The sequence below is a fragment of the Mytilus trossulus genome, chromosome 4 (genome assembly GCF_036588685.1).
Source record: "Mytilus trossulus isolate FHL-02 chromosome 4, PNRI_Mtr1.1.1.hap1, whole genome shotgun sequence".
NCBI classification, from domain to species: Eukaryota; Metazoa; Mollusca; class Bivalvia; order Mytilida; family Mytilidae; genus Mytilus; species Mytilus trossulus.
The window spans coordinates 6,703,498-6,718,065 of NC_086376.1; the positions used below are offsets into that span (position 1 = coordinate 6,703,498).

Consider the following 14,568-nt stretch of genomic DNA (forward strand, 5'->3'; position numbering starts at 1 on the left):
CTAAATAAGTTTCATAGTATCTAGTATAAATTTTATATTTTATTTCCTTGTATGTCAAGAAACATTGCTTCTATGGCTAAAATAGAACATAGGAGAAAATGATTTTTTTTTTGCTTTTGAAGAAAATAGGACGATCCAAAAAACATTTAAATAAATTGAAAAGCCAAAATAATCATTGATGAGAGATTTAACCAAAAGAATTAAGGTGAGCGATTCAGGCTCTTGAGAGCCTCTTGTTTTTATTTGACCTTGACCTCATTTTCACAGTTCATTGCTAAGTGTTAAAAGATTTTGTGTTTTAGTCTGGTTTTTTAAACAATAAGCAATACCGTCACAGGTCAACAATATTTGTTGTATGGAAGGATTGTAAGCTGTATATGTCTGGCAGGTATCATCTGACCTTGACCTCATTTTAATGGTTCATAAGTCAATGTTTACTTTTCTTGGTTAAGTCTATTACATAGAAGCTATGAGCAATAGGTCAACTATATTGAGTGTATTGCATGATTGTAAGGTGTACATGTATTTCTTGTTTGGTTTATCTGACCTTGACCCAATTTCTTTGGATCGTGTTAATTTTATTTGATAGTTGTAGTAAAGCTTTATATTTAGGACTATCAACATAATATCCATGGTTAGTATAAAAGCCGAGACAATTTAGCGTGTGCACTCATGTTTTAACATAGGTATTATATTTGCCAATCATTTACAACATGCTAACACTCAGTATGAAGATATTGACAAAATAATGCCTCCTCATTAATTAAAATGAGAATATAATAGAAAAACAAAGGATATATATACAAGATGCAAAATTCAGTATATGCTTGGCATAAAAACACACAAAGATCTTGGTGTACAGAACATGGCACGAAGTCGAAATAATTATGGAAGTTTTTCTGTACACCTTATAATTATTCCATAAACCAAATACAGTAGACCTATTACACACAGTAAAAAAAAAACTGACCAAAATGCAAAAATTTAAAAACAATAATCACTGAAACAAGAAAATTAGGTCAAGGTCAGATGACACCTGCCAGATGGACATGTACACTTAACAATCATTCCATACATGAAACATTGTAAATTATCAAAAAAAGCTATCCAATTACTAATAAGAGAAATTAAGAATACAAAAAAGAATAAAAAAAAATATTTTTTTAAGTCCATAACCCATGAAAATTTGGTCATATGACAGAGGGAAGAAATTATTTAAGCAACTGCTGAACCATATGCATTATTGATTTCTGGTAAGGTAATGACAACATTTTCTCTGTAGCAGTCCATATATGCATGATAGTTGGATTCTAAAAGCATATGTGTGGTTAAAATCTTTGGGTAAGAGTGCGATTCATTTTCATGTAAATTAATCCCCACCAACACCTGAAAATTCATTTGTGACGCAGCTCCCAGTTGTAAAAAAAAATCCCTCTTTGAAAATTTAATTCTTTGCATACATTTTAAAATAACTCACATAGTTTTTACACCTTTATTATTCCATGGTCCTTTTGAAGTCGAACATAAATGGGAAGCAGAGTAACTTTTTACAAATAGTAGCATGTACATCAATAGAGATTTTTCAAAAGTGCCAAACTTTTGTGTTCAAGTTGAGGTGTATTAGGGATATTGACAATATGACACAACATAAGGGATCTGCATGCTGTAACAAGGTTTAAACAACCAGGTATTTAGTCTTCTATACAGTTTCAGCCGTTGCCAGATTGTACTAGTATTTCATTCTGAGACCCATGTCACAAACAAAACAAATTTCAACAATGTTGAACTTAATTATATGGCATTCTGCATTCACAAATTCATTATTAAACCTGATTTGACCTCCTGAAAAACAGTTAAAGTTTGAAAAAGACAATCAATTTTTAGTTAGACTTGCAGAATTATAACAGGATAAACTTCCACCATTCACAACTTTTGAAATATAGAGTAGCCAACCAACTGATGGGTCATGAATCTCATAACAGTTGGAAGAGGAACTTTCAGCTGTGTATTTTGCCAACAAAACTGATTTAAATCAAACAAGAACTTTTGTACCATTTCAATTGAATATACCAGTGTATTAAAGATTCGCACCAAGCATAAACCAATGTATCAAAGTCACAGCCTTAAAACAGACTAGTTTTCTGATACAATCATCAATACAACAATCTTCAAAGAGGCATTAATATAAATCTCAAAACCTTAGAAAAGAATGAGGCGACACTTAAAAACTCACTGTGCACCTATTGTGGGGGTTTCAACTAAAAAGTACATTGTCCCCAGAGCAGGCACTGAAAAAGCAAACCATTTTCTCTATTTAGCTTTATATTCTTCACAGCATTCAACATAATTAATGACACCTATTGTAAGTTGTCTTCACTGGATTACATGCATGTTTGAATAGTTTTACACTGGACTTTTTGGGCCCTTAAAAAAGCTTGCTGTCAGTGAGCCAAGGTGTTGTGAAAACTGTACTTTGACCTATAATGGTTTACCTATACAGATTGTGACTTAGATGGAGAGTTGTCTCATTGGAACTCATACCACATTTTCTTATATCTATGTATATATTGAACATTTCTTTGTATCTCAACTTTTTGATGACCAAAAAACGTAAGACGATTTATTACAAAATATTTTATATACATAAATACATGAGACAAATACATAAATAAAAACATAACTACACATGTAATAAATGCAACACCAGATGACGACAAGAATATGAAAGACTTCTCTTTAAAGCAATTCCCTAATATCAATTTATATTTAAACCTAAATATCACGTTGTCTAGCAAATTCTTTGGAACTACGGTAAAATAAAGAACCAACCTCCCCTAAAATTAATTTTAAGCAATTTGTTTATTCCAAAATAATATCTTTTTTTTGTTCAATGATAGAATAAATATTTGCCTTCTAAATTTTTTTGATAAATAATTAAACCCTTATATTTATAATGAAAACATTTTAAATCCTGTTATGTGAATTTATTTTATATTTATATTGAAACGATTACCCGATATTGTTTATGACCCCCATGGATTAATGTATGGTGACTTATATAAAATTACCCTCAACTACACTATAATAAATTCTAACCTCAAAAAATTAAAAACTTTAAAAGATAAAATTCTGGTAATGTCAACGAAACAACCAAGAGTTCTATTACCTTTGATGAATGATAAAAAATATGTCATGGTAGGTTAGTTCAAACTCAAAAACACTTTCAAAAAATTCTTCATTTTATGATAATGAGTTCCTTTCCAATAATAAACCCCATGTACAAAGTCTATAAATTACTATAGTATGTATAATAATAAAAAAATAAAAAAGATAAAAATTAAACCTTAAACTTCATGATCCATTTTTGACATAACATACAATTGGGCTTCTATTTAAAATCGAGATAGTTTTAGAATTGCTATATTTTAAAAATCACAGGAGCATGATTAAGATCACCGATCGACACATCTTGTAGTCTCTCGCTCACATTCATTACCACAACCAAACACCACATTCCTTTTTGAAGGCAATAAGTTAGGACGTGCATTCACTCATGCTCTCATTCACACACAGTGCCACCATTTAAAAACAATTGTTCATTTTGATCATGAGACATTCTGTAATGCTGCTGCTGCTGCAAGATCTTTGATCTGTTGAGATTTTAATTCTGGAATGGTGCTAATTTTCATGAATTTGGAACTGGAATATTTTGTTTTTACAGCCTGTAATAGAAAACAGATTTATTAGTATATAGTGGAAGGAGTCAATGCAATAAATATCTTATACTTGTCAATAAGCAATCTGTTATTAAATTTTCATTGGCCAACATTTACATGGCATGGAAAAAGTTAACCTTTTTAAAGATGTCATGAATATATACACATGCTAAATTCTTTCTAGTGTTTATTAAATTATCTTAGCATACATGTTTATTTCGTTTGAATAATTATAGTATAACTAATGGAAAAATTCAAATAGAGAAAAATATTCAACTAGTGACCGAACAACACATAAATTCAGGAATACGTGTAGCACATGAGTTAATTATCAGTTTAATAACCAAGCTTATTTAACATGTGAAATTATCGGTTTTCATTTATCTTGGAAAACAATGTAATTTATTGCAAACAATAAAATAATATCTTTCACTGATGTACAATTATTCAACTTCACAAAAAGACATAAAAAAGATTATCTAAGGTTCTGAGAGTAACAGTATTGGCAGCTACAACTTTATTGAAGATTGATGACTCAAGTTTGAAAGACCAGTCTGATTACCATAACTTTACAAGGCAACATAATTATGGAGCTTTAATAAATGTCTCATCTTTTAAAAAAAAAAATGCAACCTAAATCCTTACATTTTGCACAACACTTTATTTCAATGGTTTTAGCAATTGCTTAAAAAAACTTACTGTGAGTTTACTGTTTTCTGCTTTTACGACTAGACTGGCTAATTTTTGCATTGTGTGGACTAATTCAGTTTCTTCATAACTACTATAATGAGCTAATGTGTCATTCTGAAATTAAAAAAATATGTAAATATTTGTGCCCTGGTCATAACAAGTTTGAATTATTTTTGAATGCATTAGTCAACATGGTTAATGTTAAACAACGATCTTCTAGGAAAGGTTATTTTGGCAAGCATTTATGTTGTCCAAGAATGATTAAATTTTCTGAATATCTGATTTCTGAGGCCATAAATTATTCTTTTCATCTGGTAAATCAAATTTTAAAGTAGCAAAGCACCAAAATAGCATTAACAGTTGTGACACAATCATCAGTTTGGGAGGAATTCCAATTAAAATTCTGCCAACTTGGAAATCAAGCAAGAGCTTCACAAATTTGAGATGAAGAAAATCAATAAAATCAGTTCCTTAGGTTTGCATGTCATCATTTTGTGTTGTGCATAGATATGCCATATCCTTTCTTTTCTATATGTTTATACTATTTTTTAAAATCAAATTGACAATTTAAACAGTATATTCTGCAGCTATTTTGTTAGTAGTGGATTTAATTCACCAAACTTACCCATTTACTGCCATCAAGTAATCTGTTAGCTAAACACAATGCTGATGATGCTATTTCGGATGGATACACCTGAACCATGTCATACTCAATAATGGTCAACTCCATTAGATATTTGGCAAGGGTATGTTTGTTTGCATCAACCTGTAAATAATATCAAAATGTTGTTACACTTGTTATAACTGAAATAATCGTTTACTTTTAATATGTTGCGACCTAAAAGTTCATGTTCAATGTCGACCTAATTGTCAAAAGTTTTTAGAATATATTGTTGCAATGTTGTGTGAATCCGTAGTTTGTGTACAGCTGGACAAAATCAATATATCTTCAGCCTGTAGAATACTTTTGGTGAATGAAACATTGATATGAAAATAGGTTTTACACCTGACGCTTAGTATTTCAAATTTCATTGTAGTTCACACAAAAATGCTCTTTGCTAGAAGGAAATGGTTGACAAATAGAAGCAAACTATACAAAATAATATTTGACTTCTGACAAAATATTGTGTTTACCTGGCCAGCTTTAGAATTCCTCCTCAAGAAATGTAAACAAAGAGGTTTTCCAACACTAAAGTCTAAAGCACGTAATATAATTGCTTCCATGTCACGAATCTCTTTCTTAGTATAAGCATTGTCTGTTATATATACAAAGTCAGCAACTTCAGGTGCATACATTTCTTCATACTTGGATGCTATTAACATTGATGTTACACCAACTAATTGTAATTTATTTCTAGATACCGGATGTTCCTGAAATAAAAACGAAGTTTTATTAATTTCTTGCATTGCAAATTTACAATTTATTCTAGTATTAAATCATCTGATAATAATTCATGGTCTCCCTGAAACTTTACAACACATTATGATCAATATTAAAATCCAGTGATCGGGAAGGACGTGCGCCCTGCGCCTACAGCGCAAATTCACCAGAAATGGCGCATAGAGTGACAAATGTAAGCGCCTATGTGGCGCACGATATTTTTCACATTGTTTTGAAACGTTTAGATATCGTCATCGTGTTCCGTGCCGCCATGTGTGTGTACACAACTGCATAATGTTCCTCCAATCATAGGAGCACCTATATATATTTTTAGGACGTCTCGGGTGTTTTCCTATGGTAATAGAACCATGCGGTTTAACGTCTCGGTGTTTCCCTATTGTAATAGAACCATGCGGTTTAACTGATAACTCAAAAAACGTAATTAACCATCATTCATGATATAATTTTTTATAAACAACTTTACATTTGTGAAATTTGGCTATTACAGACGAGATTTAACTCTAATAATATTTTTTTAATTTAGTTTAGCCTTCTATTATTTCGATTGAAAACCCCTGAAGCCTTTTTATGAATATAGTTTTTGTCTCCATAAAAGGCGCTTAACTGTCCTTGTCATTTTTTGGTCTTTGGCTCGTTTTGACATTTTGTAAACATGACTTCAGCGTATTATTGTTTTGTTCTATCAATTAATGGTACTCTCTACTGTTATTCTTGTCATCATGATGAAGTAATAATAATAATACAAGAAGTGCAGAGGACGTTCCTGAAATGTCCTCTAATACGGAATGTCTGAAATGAGTATGGTATCGACGAAGACCCAAACTTAATGTAAAAAAAAAACCATGAACAAGCCAAAGCAACAGTAACAGTTTAACATTGTAAATAAAGGTTATCTTTAATATCGTCCGTTTTGGAAGAAGTTATTGTATATTCATTGAAATTACAGAATCACTGGAACTGATATCCATGATATTAGTTAAAATCATAAAGGTAAGTATCAACACCTCTTTTCCAAAACATGAAAAAATAATATTTTTTTTAATTTTTTTACAGAAGTCAATTCAAATGGCCAACTCATTTGACAACATGGCCCATTATTTTTTAAAATGGCCCATTGAATTTATTTTTGAGGGGCCCTGGGCCCATATTGAAAAAAACCTTCCAGATCACTGAAATCTCTCATCTACAATGTATATATAGTATACTATACATTGATTGAAATACTTTAATTTTGAGAAGTCACAATATGTAATAAAATCATTTGTTTACTGCTTTCACTTTAAAATTTAAGATTTTTTTTTGTAAAATTTTGTTTTTTGCTTTGTATTTCTATTTCAATGGAAGTTTATATGAAACTTTGTAACTGTAAAGCATAAATAAATGAAACCCTTGTAAGTTTCAATATAATAATTACCTGTAAAAATCTGTCTATAATGGCTACTGTAAGGTAGAGTGTTTCCTGCAGTAAGTGAAATCTGTGGTGTACTTGACATAACCAGTCTATTAATATGGATCTCATTTTGCCAGTAATTTCTTGTCCTTCTAAAAACCCAGTTCTCACTGGATATTTGTCCTTAAATTGCAAAAAGAAAATACATTCTACTACAATTTTATGACCATCAAAATGTTCAGTCAATTGTTTTTCCACCATTCTATAGGATACAATCTACAAATTAGTGCAACATAACTCGATTTGAAAATATACTATTCTGACCAAAAAAAACCCAACAGATCAATCAGCTTTGTGTTAATTTACATCCATGCTCAAGTCATCATTTGTGACGATGTCCATGTATAAAATATAAAAAAACCATTTTTCTCACAATTATTTAGTAAAGAAAAAAAGATTATTAAAGTTATTCATGTATCTGCCTTGAACAGGGGCGATTATATAAATTTATTACTGAAACATCATTACATGGGACATTTAACAGGTTAAACCAATTTTATTTTGAGACAAGACAGGCAATACAGTGGAACATTAAATTGCTAAATTATTACAAGCTATAGGAATTTCTCATCTTTTTTCTGGTTTTAATTTTTAACATGTCAAACATGCTGCATATATTTCCATCACATCATAACGGTTTGCATTACTGTACCTCCAATTCTCTCATATAGTCATAGATCTCATTGACATATTCACTGACAAGTTGTGGGTTGTCTTTGTCATTGACATCAATGTCTTCCACTCTGGAGAGAGCTTTAGAGAAAGCCTCTTCTTTATTGGCACTGATGTCCATACATTCTGGGACAGATATAGAAGGAGGTCTGGCACTGGAGACTGGTTTCGAAAATTGACTGATCTGTTCTAACTGTATATCATTGTTCTGTAAAATAAACATGAAAATGTAAAATCTTTTTTAAAATTGGAATTATTGAAACTGTAGTACATATTACAGGCAAATATGAAAACTGAGTTGAGAACAGTTATAAATAGCACTAGCACTGCTGCTTTCCTTTTAGTGTTTTTTTTTTGCTGTGAATGTTCTGATGTATTGTCATGGATGGATACCCCACATCCTGTTTTTTGTATAAATGTTGCTATTTTCTTCCAAGTTCTTTCCTCCATTCGGATTTTTTTTATATGTACAGTATTGCCTAAACTGATATATACAATAAGACTAATATTCTGCATTTACAATTGCAGCTATACATATGGTCATCTTTTTTGTCCATTTGTATTTTTACATATAGCTGCATGCACATAAAGTACCCAGATAAAACTTACAGAAACTGTTTCGACTAGAGATTTGAGTGACGTAGTTCCTTTGTTTTTGTTTAGCACCTTTAACTTGTCAGCAGGCTGGATTATTTCTTTTTTAATTGCGGCAGGTTTTCTGTTAGGGTCAATTGATATTGCTTTGACCTTGTTTCCAATGTCGCCAAGAGCTGATCTTTGGCCCGTCTGTGAGGTAGGTCTACCTGCCATTGTTTTGGCTAATAATGCAGTATCTGGATTCTCCCTGTTAAGTGGCATCTTGTAAGTTTGACTCATGATGTTTGCCTGGAATGATAATGACATACATGAAACTTCAAAGATAACTAAATTCAATTGTTACTTAATAATTATTGCTACCATTACATACATGTATATATAATGCAAGTTGAAACGCAAAATTTAATTATACTGTTTAACAAGCAATAACAAATCCACTTAGACAAAAGAACGTAAATCATGAATATAACAAGTCATAGTTCATGACCTTTGGGCAATATAAATCCAGATTGTTTTCAGATTTTTCTTAGGCTATATGCTGCTATTACTATAAATCTGTCACTGGAGTTGAACTACCTCAGGCAACAGTGATCACTATATACGTCCCTTTGTCATGAACATTTAGCTCTATCTATAGAACTAAATAGTTCAGTCTTTGTTAGCGTTTAGAGTACCTGGGAGTCCAAATAATTATGAAGTCTTAAAAGGCTATTTTTTTCCTTTGTCAACAGAAAGGCGTCAAAGCAAAAATTTTAAATAGCCTTCCAAGACATCACAATTAATTGGACTAAGTACCTGGAGTCGATTTCACAAAAAAACTTACAACAAAGATTGATCGTAAGTCATGAACAATTCAGTATCCTTTATAAGACCAATCTTAGTCATAAGTTTTTTTGTGAAATCGACTCCAGGTAAAAATTCTAAAATTTATCAAAGGTTAATTCATTTTTATTTTTAAACGGTACATGTACAATGGAGATATCACACCTTCCTATAATACAGCAAATTGATAACTTTCTGTTTGCCAGCTACGTCTTAAAACAATGAAAGTCAAATTAAATTTGGTTTAATCAAGTGCATATGTACACAACATGAACATGTAGCAGAAAATTATCTTCAAGGCCATAATAAAGTTATAAAGGTTTATATCTATAAAGGATTTTACTGAGTCGAATCAATCTGGATGAGCTGGTCATGGTTTGATCAGTCAAATTAAAGTTAAGGTCAAACAATGAAGTTGCAAACATTTTTTTGTATAAAAAAGGGGGAGGGTCAACCTGAACTCCTTTTTATGAAAGAATAACTTTTGAACATGCACGTGGTGCATGAAAACCGGCAATTTATAATCACATGTTGAACAGAAAATAAAAAAGATAAATAAATCACAATGGTCTCGACTGGTTCATTATATATATATATATATATAGAAGACAAAAATTATGTCATGGACAAGTTTATTCCTGCCAACCGTGACGGACACGAAGAGTCTAATTTGTAAATTTTAGACACATTTCATCGTACCTGAGCTCGAAAATCATTTGAATATACGCACAATGATGTTCTTACAAATGCTTTTCTATAATTCACTTGAAATAATATCGTTTTCATAAAATAAATATACCTTTACTTGGGTCGTCAAAACATGTCCGAGTTCGTTTGGCAGCATTTGAACGATACATTTTAAACGCGAAAATGCATAAATAAGACCAATTTAAACTTACCGATTGTGCTCTTGTAGTCAAAGCCATTTTATCTTGTTAAGCGTATATTATTTTGTGCACTAGCTATGAAAAAACTGCAACTTTGATCAGTGTTACTCCTTGCCTATTTTCATAGCATACTGATGTTTACCATTGAAATTCTCTGCGGGCCAATTCAAATGAACCGCTGTGGTTTGATTGGTTCAATTTCTACACAACATCTTTCTGATTGGTCGATAGATTAATACTATTATCGGATAATTTTTTTCGTTAAAAAATGAATTATGATGTCCGAAAATGTTTAAATTTTCAAAGACAGACGTTTTTTTACTTTTAGGATTTTTAAAAATATTTTGATTGTGTTAAACATAGGTTTTAAAATTGGTTTCACTTTGAACGTTATCTTTCGGATAGTTTTTGATTTTTTCTATCAAATGAATGTAAAATTACTTCCGAATAAATTTCGTGGGAGAAAATGAAACAAGACTTTACACGTTTATTTACAAGGTGCTAAATGTAGTTAAATGGTCATGAATGAACAGATCTGCAAGTCTGTACATAATTCCATTAACGCGTCTTCTATTAATAGATAGAAATCGCATATATATCCGAGGAATATGAATTCAATATAAAATTATTTATATCAGGCATGAAAACACATGTGAAAATATAATCAAAAAGTGTTACATTCCTTAAATTGTTTTTGATTTGTTTGTACATGTAAATTGGATATTGTCAAATAAGATAACAAAAATTTAAACAACAAAATGTACTTTAAAAAGCAATAAAATAAAGGAATTAATGACATGTTTAAAATATTGTTTTGGGTATATGAACATACTTGCATTTGCATGTACACAATAATCAGAGACATATAAAACATTGTATTATACATTGTATTATATGTCTCTACTACAATATACAAATTAATAATGATGCATGAAAGAAGGGTAAAACAATGAGTATTGGCCATAATTGATAAAAGTCAGATTTTTTGGCTGAAGCTTTGAATGATGAATTGACGAAAGCTCATTAAAACTATCAATAAATTATATATTTTTATAATATTTTGAATTTATTTTAATAAAATTATATGTTGCTTAAAAGTTGTTTAAACTCTCAACTTTTCTGTTAGTACCAATAACTATAGGTAACAATTTTCACATTATTTCTTAAATATTCTAGAAATAAATTTCTTTTGCAAACACTGTTTTTAGGCATAAAGGGTTCTTTCAGTACTATAGTCCTACATATCACAATATATACTTCTTTTTGGCAAAGTATGAACAAATTCAAACTTCAATATTTTTTAGAGGCAAAAGTATCAAAATATTCTTTATCAAGCTGAGGACAACCCTTGCTTTGCAAATTTTAAAAGCCACCCCTCATACATGTACAGAATAAGAATAAGAATATTTATTATTCCAATGGTACCATTCCAATCAAGGGCCCTTCATGGGCAGCATAACATGTACACATAAAGAATGCATCATGATTTGTAACAGAAAAACATTTTCAAATACTAAAATGATACATTAAAAAAAAAAGTTCAGACAGATGTTATTATCTTCATTCTATAAAAACCATATACATTTAATTCCAGGCAGGATCAGAACCATAAAATCATTACAATTATCATTGTTATTACATACAATAATTAAAATTTTGTCTAACATCTAGACATGTAATAAATAAATAAATGTAGTAATATAGCTCCCTAAACATATATGTTTATGTCATTAGTGCATGTCTGCAGAATCTTTGATATAATGCTTACATATGCAAAAATAAAAGGATTAACTTTGCATTATAAATATATGTAACAGATTAGTATTTTAAACTATTTTACCACAACAATACAATTTATATATTGGCAAGCTGCACCATGACATATTCTGATTTTAACTTCTAAGTCAGTCATGTCTGTAGGAGGACAATTATTAAAGAATTGATATAATTTTAAAATATTTTTGCTTTTATTCTCAACTAGAAGAATTTTGTAGTTGTTATAATTTGCTTTAAAAATACTTTTGATTAACGAAGCACATATTTCTGTAATTAACTTTCCTTAGGGCATTTTCATATCTTATATTATTAAAATGAATAAAAGGTGCATTAGGGCTAGGCTTGAAGAGTTACTATAAAAAAATAACTAAATTATTTTCATTAAAATGTCAGAATCCTGTGTACAGTCAAGCAACATACAGTGAACATGAAACACAAAAGGTCAATCCAAAGTTATTGTAGGACGCATGTAAAAACTGCAAAATATGTTTTTTACACATTTTTGGGATCATCTGGAAGAAACAAAATATTGATTATTTGTAAATAGTTTTTTTAGAAAGCATGTGATTTTAAAAGCTTTAACACCCCCTACTTACTCCCACCTGCAAAAGTTTAAATTCAAGATTTACGAAGAATGTCTCTTATGTAAACCAATATATCAGGTACTTGTAATGATATTTCTTCATTTACAAAAAAGATTCATAATTTCAATTACTGTGATTTAGTAAGGTCATCTCAGGTTACTGAATAGAAATCCAATAATAAGGAATTGTCAACACAGTCAAGGTAAAAAGTGGGAAACAATTCATTTTTCTCACTTAGTTGCCATTTCTAGATATGTAGTCCACACATTTTTTTGTTTGAAAATTTTATGTCATTTCCATTTTTTGATATTATTTTATATTTAACATTCATTCTATACCTCTGTAGATTTGTTGGACATATTTTTAATTGAGTTTACAACTGGAATCTAGTATTTCATTGTAGGCTTAAGTTATTTCAACAAAGTTAAGGATGAATGCTATATGTTTTGTCTTTGAATCTGAGCTGCCATTCATCTGCTTTTGGTTATTTTGTTCATCTATCTGTAATTTCATCAAGTCTCAATTTGAAAACATTTTTGTTGAGCCTTCGACGTTGAAAAAGCAAGACATAGTGATCCTACACTCCATTGGCTTGTTGTCATCGTTGGCGGCAGCGCCCACAAATATTCACTGTGGTTAAAGTTTTTAAAATTTTAAGAACTTTCTAAACTATCCTGGATTTGTACTAAACTTGGACAGAAGCTTGTTTATGATCATAAGATAGTATCCAGAAGTAAATATTGTAAAAAAAAATTCCATTTTTTTCCGTGTGTGTCGAGCCTTTGACTTTAGTCGAAAAAGCGAGACTAAGCGATCCTACATTCCGTTGGCGTTGGTGTCGTCGTCAGCGTCAACAAATATTCACTATGTGGTTAAAGTTTTTGAAATTACTGGATTTCTACCAAACTTTGACAGAAGCTTGTTTATGATCATAAGATAGTATCCAGAAGTAAATTTTGTAAAAATAAAATTCCATTTTTTCCGTATTTTACTATAAATGGACTTAGTTTTTTTCTGGAGGGAAACAAAATATTCACTCTGTGGTTAAAGTTTTTAGAATTTTAATAACTTTTTCCAACTATCCTGGGTTTGTACCAAACTTGGACAGAAGCTTGTTTATGATCATAAGATAGTATCCAGAAGTAAATTTTGTAAATAAATAAATCCATTTTTTCCATATTTTACTTTTAAATGGACTTAGTTTTTCTGCGGGGAACCATTACAGTCACTCTGTGGTTAAAGTTTTTAGAATTTTAATAACTTTCTTAAACTATCCTGGGTTTGTACCAAACTTGGACAGAAGCTTATTTATGATCATAAGATTGTATCCAGAAGTAAAGTTTGTAAAAAGAATAGATTACTCTGTTTTTTCTGTAATTTACTTTTAAATGGACTTAGATTTTCTTACAATCATAAAATAGTAACGAGGATTATTTTTATTGATTTTATTCCTCATTGTTGTTGAGCCCGCGATTTACAACAAAAATAGGCGAGACACTGGGTTCCGCGGAACCCTTACAAATTTTTTACTCATAAACAGACTTAGTTTTTCTGCTGGGAAACAATCCATTCACTCTGAGGTTAAAGTTTTTAAATTGTTAATGACTTTCTTATACTATACCAGATTTGTACTTAACTTTGACAGAAGCTTGTTTATGATCAAAAGCAAGTATTTAGAAGGATTTAAAAAAAAAATTTGTACCTGTTTATTTGTATTTTATTTATAAATGGACTTAGTTTTTCTTCCAGTTAACAATTACATACAGTTTGCAGTTCAAGTTTTTAAAACATTTATTAGATTCATAAAATTTCCTGGATAATAATGGATTTTTACCAAACTTGGACAGAAGCTACTTACAATCAAAAGATAGTATCAAGAGGAATATTTTATTGATTTTTTTTCTCATTTTTGTTGGGGCTGCGATTAATAGCAAAAGCAGGCGAGACACTGGGTTTCTGCGGAACCCTTACA

At 30.3% G+C, this 14,568-nt stretch overlaps 1 protein-coding gene across 1 annotated transcript; it reads right to left on the bottom strand.

The window, feature by feature from the left end:
- Window positions 1-2,619: 2,619 nt before the first annotated feature.
- LOC134714573 (G2/mitotic-specific cyclin-B-like) lies at window positions 2,620-10,474 on the bottom strand. Its single transcript, XM_063575929.1, has 8 exons — window positions 10,249-10,474; window positions 8,540-8,815; window positions 7,911-8,138; window positions 7,223-7,381; window positions 5,541-5,777; window positions 5,032-5,172; window positions 4,416-4,520; window positions 2,620-3,722 (listed from the first exon to the last, which is right to left on the bottom strand). The coding sequence occupies exons 1-8, from the start codon at window positions 10,273-10,275 to the stop codon at window positions 3,606-3,608; spliced, it is 1,290 nt and encodes a 429-aa protein (XP_063431999.1). The 5' UTR covers window positions 10,276-10,474; the 3' UTR covers window positions 2,620-3,605.
- Between the last annotated feature and the right edge of the window lie 4,094 nt (window positions 10,475-14,568).